This window comes from Engraulis encrasicolus, chromosome 4 (assembly GCF_034702125.1).
Source record: "Engraulis encrasicolus isolate BLACKSEA-1 chromosome 4, IST_EnEncr_1.0, whole genome shotgun sequence".
Taxonomy (NCBI): Eukaryota; Metazoa; Chordata; class Actinopteri; order Clupeiformes; family Engraulidae; genus Engraulis; species Engraulis encrasicolus.
Window position 1 is genome coordinate 16,596,664 of NC_085860.1, and position 12,500 is coordinate 16,609,163.

At 46.8% G+C, this 12,500-nt stretch overlaps 1 protein-coding gene across 9 annotated transcripts in view; it reads right to left on the reverse strand.

Moving 5' to 3' along the window:
- ppfibp2b (PPFIA binding protein 2b) overlaps positions 1-12,500 on the reverse strand; it is a 98,004-nt gene that overhangs the window by 40,446 nt on the left and 45,058 nt on the right. For all 9 annotated transcript variants that reach the window (XM_063196805.1, XM_063196804.1, XM_063196811.1 and 6 more), the window contains 3 exons: positions 10,980-11,066; positions 8,594-8,707; positions 1,590-1,733 (listed from right to left, as the gene is read on the reverse strand). In XM_063196805.1, coding sequence (XP_063052875.1) covers positions 1,590-1,733; positions 8,594-8,707; positions 10,980-11,066 — 345 coding nt within the window. The remainder of the gene's footprint in view (positions 1-1,589; positions 1,734-8,593; positions 8,708-10,979; positions 11,067-12,500) is intronic.

Genomic DNA, 12,500 nt, shown 5'->3' on the forward strand with positions numbered 1-12,500 from the left:
TCTCTCTCTCTCTCTCTCTCTCTCTCGCCCTCCCTCCCTCCCAATGTCATCCTGACCTCAGCAGCCACCTGTATGCACGTCCGTCTGTCCCCACCCCACTCCTCCCAATCGATGGCTTGACACTGATTTACATTTACAAACACACAGAGCTCCATTCAAGTGCAGCAGCAAAAAGGCCCTTTTGTTTAAATAGGACCACTGGGAGATTGACTGTATTTACTCAATCTGGACTAGGCTGATTGCTTTGGAGGCCGTAAACCAAGCCTTTCTATATGATGAAGGCACATAATCACCTCTGTAGCTAACCGCTAACCGCACGCTGAGGTTTAGCGGCCAAACATCATCATGTGTGGTCATTGGCTGGGTTTCAGAGGAGACAGGTGCGAGGCAAGGGCACCAGCACCAGCACCGCCACTGCCTGCAACCGCCCACCACCCCCGACTCAGAATAATACAAAATCATTTTAAAGGGTTATTTATGACACACGCTGCTTGGCACTCTTCCTGCGTGAGGGTTCTCTACTACAGGAGGGCTACCGTGGCAATGGGTTCGTGGCTCGCAATCATTCAGCGCAGTTAACATATAAGCAATATTTCGATTTCAAACGGAAAGGCGGCAATATTCGGAATGTGGCCATGTTTCGGAAATGTTCTGGTTATTGAATGCTATTTCACACGTGCAAACAGAATATTCGTGAACTTGTGTTGAATACTGACAATATTCTGAGTGCTCAGAACGTGCACTGACTGAATAGATAGAAATGATAAGTGTGTTGCATTCATAAATAACCTGAGAAACAGTATTGCAAAGTAATTGACTGAAAATCATTGTATGTGTATACGTATCAACGTACCGGTACGTATATCCCACACAGAATCCAACATTATAATTGTATTTTAGTGCAAAATAAAACACAATTCTTCTCAGAATGATTCACAAAGTAAAGCCAAACTTTTCATGGAAATAATGCAGGAATGTCATTTTAACCTGATATGCAAGCCATGACACTAAACACAGTTTCAAATTGTTGGCAAAGCAAGAAGTGCTGTGGTTACGCTGATGGACTGAATAAGCATGAAAATGAGAGTGCTATTATAACAAACTCTTTGGCTTAAACAAATGTTTGTTTGACATTGTTCTGTATTGCACTTAAACCTGCCAGACCTCCCAATCCCTTATAACAACCTATTTTCAAGGCCTGGAGTCCCCCAGACCCATTGGGGAGCCATTGCACATGGTGAAACACTGCATGAGTTTTGCACCAGGAGTTATGGGAACCAGGCTAAATTAATGAAACAGAAGTATGGAACAAAACAACGTGAACCCTTACTCCTTACCGAGGAGAGCAACAACACCAAAAAAACTCTTTAAGTCAGCAGAATCCAACAAGTGGCCCCGTGAGAAAAAACCTTGGTGGGCTCCCGCAGACCATAGCCGCAGACCTATACCCACCCACCCCCCCTAGCCTGACCGCTCCTTCCCACCCACCGAGGCAGCCTCTCCCTGGGGCTGGCCTGGCCCCGGCTTGCCCTGGAGCCTGGGTCCTGGAGCCTGGTCTTGGGGAGCTACTATACTATCGAGCTGCCTACCTCAGCTTTCTGTTGCTTGTCGTCGCTGTTGGCCGGGCTCGGCGTTGTTTCCTCGTCCATGCCCACCAGCTTGAGTTTCAGATAGGAAACCTCATCCATCAGATCCAGTTTCTGCGTCTCCAAAGAAGTCCGGCTCAGCAACTCCTGGGGCCACACACACAGACGCACAGACACACAGACACACACGCACGCGCGCACACACACACACACACATGCACGCACACAGACACACGCACACACAGACACAGACACACACACACACACACAGACACACGCGCACACACACACAGATAAGTCAGTTGCACACCCAGACACATAGACACACACAGACGCAGACACAAACACACACGCAAGTGAGTCCAGTACACACCCACATGGAAAGCAGCCGGCGATAGCAGAGTAGAGTGGAGTGGAGTGTCACCGCATACAGTCGGTGGGAAAGCGATTCTGCTGTTACTCTACTGGGCACACACAGACTCCCTCCGCAAACAGCTCGCTTTGAGCCAAGCAAAGCTAAATATACACACTAACACACACATACACACACACACACTCACAAACACACACTCTCTCGCACACTCTTTCACCCACTCTCTCTCTGTCTCTAACACACACACACACACACACACACACACACACACACACACACACACACACACACACACACACACACACACACACACACACACACACACACACACACACACACACACACACACACAGTGCTCTATTTATATTTCCTCTGTCTCCTCAACATGCGAGGGGCGAAGAAAAGGGGGAGGTGAGTGAGAGAGTGAAAGAGTGAAAGAGGGACAAAGCCAGAGAGAGAGAGAGAGAGAGAGAGAGAGAGAGAGAGAGAGAGAGAGAGAGAGAGAGAGAGAGAGAGAGAGAGAGAGAGAGAGAGAGAGAGAGAGAGAGAGAGAGAACGGGGTTCTAGCATTCCACTGGATTCTTCGAGGTCTCAACCAGCTATTTGCAGGATTGTGAGACTTTGAGGTGAAATTCTACTGAGAGAGAGAGTGTGTGTGTGCGTGTGTGCGTGTGTGTGCGCGTGTGTGCGTGTGTGTGTGTGTGCGTGTGCATACATGCATGTGTGGAGTAAGAATGTAAATAACAGCTTGTGTGCATGTGTATAATTGGAGGAATGTGTATGTTTAACGTGAATGGGAGGTTGTACAACACTGCACACATATCTGTTTGTGTTCATGCATGTGTTGGTGCGTGTATGTGCGTCAGTGACAAATCAATTAAACAAAAATACATTTAGCCAGGCTTCTAAAAGGATAATGCATTTAAGTATGTTGTGAGTCTATTTTCAAGTTGTAACCTAATTCTGCTGAAACAAATCATGAGAACCCAAAGAAGTGGCGTCACGTCTTTGACCCATGTACAGTATATGTGTGTGTGTGCATGTATTGAGTGTTTTGAGAGACTTGAGAGTTGTTGACCAGAGGACTGCCGGGCGGTCACATGCACACACAGCACTCCTCTTTTTTTTCTTCGCTCTCAAGAGTAAAAATGGAGCAACAGAGTTGTTCACGCCCTTCTTCATTTCCCAGTGTCATTACTTTCATTTCCTGTTGCCTATTAGGCAACCTTCGTTGCTTTCTTGCTTAACCCATTTTAGCCTAAGCCCTTTTTGGGCAAAGGTGCCCTCTGCCTATTGAAACCTAAATATCTCAGCCTTCGAAGCACATAAAAACATGAAACAAGTTGCAGTTCATTCAAAAGTGTTCATTCAGCTCTAACATACCCACATTTTTAATAAAACAGCGCAAATCTCAAGAACCTCAATGCAGCATATATGTCGCTGCAGGACTTAATGGGTTAACCTAAATAAATGTCTATAAGTACATATGCACATACAGTAAATGGCAATAGATAGCTACGGGGCTACCTACATTTGGCAAAATCAAACCAAATCATGGACATAACTGCTGCTTCTATGTACGGTACAACAGAAAATGCGACGACGTAATCTAATAATCCAAACTCGAATGGTGTGATTCTATTTTCGGTGTCGTAGGAAGGGCTAACGTCGTCCACAGGATTCTCCACACCACCGACCTCAGATTAGAGCAGTTTTGAAGACAAACGCAGGCCCCTTTAAAAAAAGAAAATCCATTAAGCTCGAACTAATGACATGGGGCGACATTTGAAATCCGATCGGCCCGTTGCGTCTATGGACCTCGACAATTTAAAAGCAATCACGGTTAACGCGGCGCACACATGCGGGCTTAGTGCCCGTTAAGGCCCCGGCCCTCATAGCTCGCCATGAGGCAAATCAGATGATGGCTTATCAGGTTATCCTGTCTGCATCCCCGGCCAGGCCAGGCCAGGACGACCACCCTGTGGCCTGAAACTGGATCCGGACATGTTTTGACTGTACTGTACGCCACCGTCTCAGTCAGCCCATTCAAACACACATACAGTACGGTACGTAGCAGCAAATGCCATATACAATATGTACACACCAACGTACACGCTGACAAACACACACATACACACGCATGCATACGTACACACAAACACAAACGCATGTACGCACGCACACACGCACGCTCGCGCACACACACACTGAGCTGCAGATGACTGACAGCCTGAGGGCTCACTGGGCCTCCCTTTACCCGTGTCCCCCAGACCAGACCAGCACCTGCACACAGAGTGTAACAACTACCATAGCGTGGCGTGGAGCGTTAGTAAACCACCCTCCTAAAGCCTCATACAGTATCGGTAGCGCTGAGCTTTCGGACTGGTCCTTTAGCTCAGCGGTATAGTGCTGTGCCTCCCATGCCCAAACTGAGCCGCTGACTAGTAGGTGGCATGTTCGAGACCCGAGTGCCAGACTGAACAACAACACCTCAGTTCCAAGAGCAGAGTGAGGGTTAGGGAACAGGCACACATGAGGGCTCTATCTATCTGCCTCACCCCCACACCCACACACACCGCCACCCTCACCCCTACCCCGGTGCCCGTGCCCATGCCCTCCCAGAAATCCACTTTCTTCATCACCAGCCAAAATGGCCAGTGGTTGTTAACCTTACTAGCCAAACACACACTCAGTAATCGGTCAAAGTGGCTAGGTAAGTTGATCTATTCTACCAGCCAAACAGAAATTTCACCAGCATTTGGCTGGTTGGCTGGTGTTAATTTAGAGCCCTGGTTAGGGGGACAGGCTGCCTCATCCCCACCCTGCTGCCTGTGCCCGTGTCCTCCCAGACAGAGCAGAGTAAGGGTTAGGGAACAGGCACACATGAGGGCTCTATCTCCCTCACCCCTACCCCCACCACCCTCACCCCCACCCCGGTGCCCATGCCCTCCCTGCCCTGTGCGAATTCCTCCTGGATATGATTGTTGCCATAGCAGCCAGTAACATTCCTTTTGGCTGCGATAGCTGTCGTGGACACAACAAGGGCCTGGGAAGAGGACTGGGGAAGTGAAGAGGGCAGGGCAAACACACACAACATCCCACAGAACCACACAACAACTCCCTGCTTCCTCTATCTCTCTATCTACACAAGCTCTCTTTCTTTCCACATTCGGAATGAAAAATGTTTTCCATGACTCGTGAGAAAACCGAACACTTCTTTGCATGAACCTGCACTCTCTCTGCCTCTGGGAAGAGGAAGAGGAAGAGAGGGAGAAAGATGGCAGGACAAGAACACATAGCATCCCAGAGAGCCATTCTTCCCTTTAAGGAGTTCCCCCTGATCTTGGGCGGATGACAGGATGGCAGTAGTGGGGGTTGAGCTGGTGATGGTTGTCTCATGGGGCAGGCATGGCAACTGACAGCTTGGCCAGATCCATACCTGAAGGTCAAAGTCATCTGTAAGTGCCCCCTCATTCACTACATGCAATGTAATGGGGGGCCCAAGTCTGGGGCCCTATTCTCCCTGGGCCTGGGACAATCGACCCATTTGTATCCGTCCGTCAGTTTCTCTGGGAGCAGGCACAGCAATCTGAGCTCAGCTAGTCCAGTGGTGTGGACTTAGGGGGTTATAAAATGGCACATGGTGAGACGTGTGGGTCCCCACCAGGGGCGTAGCAGCACATTTTGGGCCCTATGTACAATCAGCTCCAAAGACCCCCCCCCCCAGCCATATATCTACATAAATCCGACTGTGTGTGGACCCCCTATATGGTACATGGGGCCATGGTGACACACTTTACCCCCCTGAACGACACCCCTGGTCACCACCAGCATGGCGATGCTGACGAGAGTCTATATGGGTCGGGGTGCTTATGGCCGGGGCTAAAAAATAAACATGGGGTGTGAATGAGAGCATTAACACAGAGCCGAGAGCTTGACAAAGTAATGCTGGCCCACAGTGAGAGGAATATACGCCGCATAGACAGATGTCAGCAAACAAATTGACAGTCTCTATTCATTCTCATTGTTTATTTTAAAGCATGTTTAAATAATAACAAGAAGAAATGCTGCCTTGTAGAAAAGTTTTGGGGAAAACCTGGTAAATTGATTTCTCAAGGATAAAAAATGCATTGTACTCAGACTAGAAGTTACCCTTGACGCGCGAGTCAAAAGGCTGTGTATTAGACAACAAAGGCTGGTAACTGTCATTCAGATACTTAATCATCACTTGAACAGGTCTGACTGTTTCAAAAGCGATGTAGTAGATAAAGCATACACAGCATATCTCTGGTTACAACAAAAGCCATATAAGGTAGCAACACAGCATGATGCAAAGTTTCCAATGCCTGTCATGATGTGATCTCTTTTTTTGGAAGAACACAAACATTGTTCTCTTCTCTGCTTCATCCAGATCTCTCTCTCTCTCTCTCTCTCTCTCTCTCTCTCTCTCTCTCTCTCTCTCTCTCTCTCTCTCTCTCTCTCTCTCTCTCTCTCTCTCTCTCTCTTCCACCAAGTCAGCTTATATCATGACCTTGCTAAGCAGCAAAATTGGAAATGTAATTACACTGTTGGGCACAGAGGAATGGAATGGCATCCGCTATTCACAAAGTTTCGCAGATGGTGAAAACAGCAGCCTACACACCGCTTAGACAAACTCACACTCACACACACTCTCCCCTGACACTTATCAGAGGACCTTTGATGTAAACTCTGTCAGCTCCACACACACACACACACGTATGCACGCACGCACGCACACACACACAATCAAAACGTTCCTGGAAAGTTTCAGCTGACACACTGATCTGCATAACGCACATGAGCGCATACAGAACGAGCCAAGCTGAAACACATCCACACATCCCTTCAACACCCCCCCCCCCCACACACACACACACACACACTTCTCAGACAACAAACAAACTGAACTAAAATCCTCACATGGAAAGCTTGTTGAGGAGAGTAATGAGTCCAACAGAATGCTCTATTTGATTTGGCTTCCATTTGAGGGTTCTGTTCCATTTGAGGCTTCTGGTTTCCCTGGCCTCTCTCTTTCTGTATGCAGGGCCGCTGACAACTTTGGCTGGGCCCAGGACAAACTCATCTGAATGCATGCAATGTAATGAAAACCCAATTCTGGAACCCCTCTCTCCCTGGGCCCGGGACAACAGACCCCTTCATCCCCCCCCTGTCGGCTTCCCTGACTGTATGCATTTGTGGCCAAATGGATGTGGACGTACCGACCACAGAAACAAATGCAATCTGAAAGCCGAACAAAATGCATCAAGTCAGCACATCACATCAGAAACATGGCGGAAAAGTAACTTCTTGGTACGTCATTGTTTTACTGTAGTTTGAGTTGCTTTCTTGAATGTATTGGAAATGTTTGAAATGTATTGCAAATGTTTGAGCACAGGGTGTAACGGTATTAACATTACTAATAACTATTATGAATTACTTATTACTAATTATTTAATACTACATTGCAATACTATTTCTACATAAATGCATTGTCACCCCAACTTCCTTATTCGTAGAATATTCTTGCTAACCAATTGCAATAAATACTGTCAACTGTAAACCTTTGGTTTGGATTGAACATTGACTACAGATGACTCACTTCCTCCGAAGTCCGGAGAAATTGCAGTTGCGTTGGGTACAGCGCAGCGTGCTTAGCATATGTCAGTAATGTTTAGCCACACTGACTCACCCACTCATCACTGTTACTGATTAGCAAAACACCACAGAGCAGCACATAGCAAATTTACCACCCCTGCCCTGTCCCTGCGTCCTTCAGCTAATATCCGACAAAACCAAGGCACCATAGGGCTAAAGAATGACCCTAACTAACTCAGTTCACTGTCTTCAGTCAGACTTGTCAAACCACCATAAAACTTGAACAGGGTTTGTGTGTGTAGCCCTTTAATGCACGCTGTATCATCTGGGGCACGCTGTAATGGTCACTGAAAGGTTAATTACCACAGTACTACTCTACTATGACATAACACAGGGCCTTTAGTAATGCACTACGACTCGGTAATTGCCACTCCGGTAACAACAAATTTATAATGCAGTGTTTTAAAAGGTTAAGCATATATGACTTACATAGTTTGGGTTAGGATAAGGGTTAGGCTTAGGGTAGGATTGTGTGAGTTGGGAGTTGTGTTGACATACCTGTTGGAGCATTTCCTTTCACTATCAAAAGTCGGACTTGTCAAATCACTTATAACTTGAACAGGGTTTGTCTTTAACCCCTTAAGACACAGCATTATAAATTAGCTGTTACCAGAATGACAATGACCAAGTCTTAATGTATTACTAAAGGCCCTGTGCACTGTCATAGTAGTGTAGTACTAGTAGTTAACTTTCAATGTCTATTACAGTGTGCCACAGGAGTGCCCATTAAGGGGCTACGCACATGCTTACATAGCTCGGTAGGGTTATATGAGTTGGGAGTTGTGTTGACATACCTGTTGGAGCATTTCCTTTCACTACCTACAGTCAGACTTGTCAAATCACCATATAACTTGAGCAGGGTTTGTGATTAAACACATACAGTATGACTTAGTAAAAAGCTAGGTTTTGGGTTAGGTTTAGAGTAGGGTTATGTGAGTTGGGAGTTGTGCTGACATACCTGTTGGAGCATTTCCTCAGTGTTGACGAGTTTGTGGTGGTGCTCTTCGAGCGAGCTCTCCAAGTCCCGAATCTTCTCGCCCTGAGCCTCCACCTGGTCTGTGAGTACACTCACCTGCGTTGGAGGAGATCACAAGACAACTTTCAGTTCAGGCAGGCAGGCACGCTTCAAGTCTCCTCCCTCTCTCTTTCTCTTTCTCTCGCTCACTCTCTCTCTATCTTTCTTTCTTTCTTTCTTTCTTTCTCGCTCTCTCTGTGCCGTATACAGTCTCTCACACTCACACACTCCCTTCCTCCTCCTGGTTCTCATGCCTGTTGCAACATACTCCTCAATTCTCCCATGTAATGGTTTCAGTGAAACTACGCTGGGTGCAACTGTCACTCTGTTGTTGCCACTTGGCAGGAGCAAAGTGTCAACTGACTTTTGGGGAAACCGTGGGAGCAGGTAGGTTATCCCACGACATGAAGTGAGCTTAAGTCTGCTTGGTCTGTTGCATATACGTAGTAGGTGTTTTTTTCTCGCTCTCTTTCTGGTTTAAGGGCAAACTGCAGGTATGTGCGAGCCAAATCACCTTCTGGGGAAGGCACACTTGGAGGGTGGGGGCCAACCAATCATTTCATTTGTTTGTTTCCAGCATGGGGGCCACCGACCAATCAGAAGGGTCACCCCGGGATACTAAAGGAATGTATGCCTCGCTGAAAAAAAAAAAGTCGACCTCAGAGCAAGACTGCCAAACAAGTTTGATTCTGAAGAAGCAGTTGGTTGGACAAGCCATGACAGTTTCAGGAAAAGGGAGATGATTACTATCTTTACCTTCCACATCTCTCATGTATCCTCGTCTTTGTTTTTTTTTAATGACAGATGTTTCCTCGTTTAATTCACTCAACACATAAAAGATAATTCCGGGTCTTGGAAGCGCGCTACATGGCAAAGAGAGGACCTCAGGCTCTTTCTGTTGCTGTGTAATAGAGGGAGTAGTAACACCTTGCTGTCACTATGCAGCTTCGCTGTAATGCTGTAACACCAATCTGCAACTCTCTCTCTCTACTGCTCTCTCTCTCTATCACGCTCTCTCTCTACTGTGCTCCCTCTGTCATGCTCACGCTCTCTCTCTATCATGCTCGCTCGATCTCTATCTCACTCGCTCTCTCTCTCTCTCTCTCTCTCTTTCTCTCACTCTCTCTCTCTCTCTCTCTCTCTCTCTTTCTCTCACTCTCTCTCTCTCTCACTCTCTCTTTCTCTTTGGCTATCTCTCTCTCTCTCTCTCTTTCTTTCTGCCTGACTTGTTAACTCTCCCTTCATGTTTCCCCTGCACAATTCACTCTCCCTCTCTCCCTCCCTCTTTCCCTCTCTCCCTCTCTTCCTCCCTCCCCTTCTCCCTCCCCGTATACATGTATTCTCCCATACCCTTCATGCTCCATGCTGCATGGGCCCTGACCCTATTGTTGCCAATCATAGTGCATGCAAGCCAGCCGAGCCAAGCCAGCCGAGCCAAGCCAGCCGAGCCAAGTCAAGCCAGTGTAGCGGAGGTGTCACATGTCTCTTCTCCCTGGAGTGGCGTTCACGCTCTCCTGGCATGACCTAGCCGCCACTACTACTGTCTCTCTACGTGTGCATTCCAATATACACACTCCCGTCCTCCACCTGTGCTTGTGGCCTTGCCCCGCCTCCTGGCCCTGCCTCCGCGGAGAAAACAATAAAGTTTCTCAGCTGTCAGCTTAGCCACAACAACTTTTGAGAGACTGTTTTTAATTCACCATAACAATTACAAATAAGAAAATGACATTGGAATTGTGGTTTTGCAAGATATTGAATTAATTTTCTGTCGTCACTGACATCATCAGGAGGTCACAAGCAGGCAAGTGAGCAAGGTAGGACGGAAGTCCGCATATTGGAATCCACCCTATGTCTGCCCAACAGACTCTCTGACAGCACACAAGCACAGTGAATAAGTGGAAGGTGTGTACTACTATGCATTGAAAATCTGCCATTGTATTGTGATGTGGAGGGGGAGGGTGTAGCTCTTTGTGTGTGTGTGTGTGTGTGTGTGTGTGTGTGTGTGTGTGTGTGTGTGTGTGTGTGTGTGTGTGTGTGTGTGTGTGTGTGTGTGTGTGTGTGTGTGTGTGTGTGTAGTGTGTGCATGTGAACGTGCATGGGCATGTGTGGCCTATCTGTGTGTGTGTGTGTGTGTGTGTGTGTGTGTGTGTGTGTGTGTGTGTGTGTGTGTGTGTGTGTGTGTGTGTGTGTGCGCGCGCGCGCACGCATGTGCACGTGTGTGTGTGTGTGTGTTTATGGTGTGTGTGTATGTGTGTGTGTCTGTGTGCATGCATGCGTGTGTGTACACACGCTGTACATGTATGTGTGTGTGTGTGTGTGTGTGGCTCACCTGAAGAACCAGGGACTGTTTATCCCCCTCTAAGCGTGCCAGCCTCTCCTGACACGACTCATTGTTCGGGGGAGACTGCAGGTTAATCTGGAGGCAAGGAAACAAGACAGAGAACGTCTGAGAACGACAACAAAACGACAGATGAATACACAGAGTTATGAGAAGAGAGAGACTGAGAGAGAGGGAGTGAGAGGAGGAGAGAGAGAGAGAGATAGAGAGAGAGAGAGACTGAGAGAGAGGGAGTGAGAGGAGGAGAGAGAGAGAGAGATAGAGAGAGAGAGAGGGGGGGGGAGAGAAGAGAGAAGAGAGAAGAGAGAGAGTAAACATCAAGATTGTGTGACCACAACAGGTCGAACCACTTTTCTGTTGAGAAACCAATGGCTCATTGAAGATGACTAAATAAACTCACACAAAGAAGGTTTCGTAAGGCCGCTAATGGCTCTGTTAAAGTAGACGTGAGAAGAAACAAGGAGACAAAACAAGTCTTGTTTGGCACCAAAACAATGTCTCCCCCAACGAACACATGCTAATTAATTTACAAACAATAGCTTGTGTACGGAGACTAAAGTGAGCTTGAACTAACAAGGGGTCAGGACACGCTGACAGCCTGGTTAGGCAGTGTGTCTTGTTTAACAAGGAAAAAACACGCACATCCGTCTCAAAAGATTGGGTGCAGGTCAGGACCAGCAAAGTCACGTGAAAACTGAAAATAAAGTCGGCAACACCAGGCTCCCATTTCTCCTATTTAAAGGATAACTTCTGCCAATTTCAAAATGCAGTTGTAATGCTCACACTACCCTGGACTTGTCAGATTTTTTTTTTCTTCAGTCTTTTCCGAGATCCTGGTCATTGTAAGGTGTTTATTTACATTTCAAAAAAACATCTTGATTTATTCCCAAAAACATCCAAAAGGTTATGCAACATCAACAACTAGCAAACAGCGATACCACTTGGGATAATATTTGGAGTAGAGTAGGTGTATGTTAAGAATTTTTTTTTAATGTAAACAAAATCTGCCCCGATTAGAATAGCTCAGATCTCTGAAAGGGCTGAGACGAAAAATGCAGCATCACTGGGTACTGACAAGTCAAGGGTAGCATGAGCATGCAATACAACAGCATATTGAAATTGGAAGAAGCTATCCTTTAATGTAGTGACATTTCAGGCCTGAAACATCACTATATTGAAATAAGAGAAACCTGAGCCTGGTGTTGCAGACTTTATTTTCAGTTTTCAATTGGCAGTGTGTCTTTACTATAAAAAAACTCTCTGGTGGTTTTCAAGAACACTATTTGGCAATCTTTTTGAAATCCATAGACTCTAACTCTAGCAACTGGAACTGACTCAAATGAATGAATCAAACACTGAATGATTCATCAATCAATTCAAGAACTGTTGCAATACAACCTTAAAAGGACTTAAGGCGGATTCATAGTTAACGCAACTGGCGCTAACCTCATTCATTCCTCCCTGGCGACGATGGCGTGCGCTCAAAATGCAAGCTGCCTAGGCGCGAGGTCG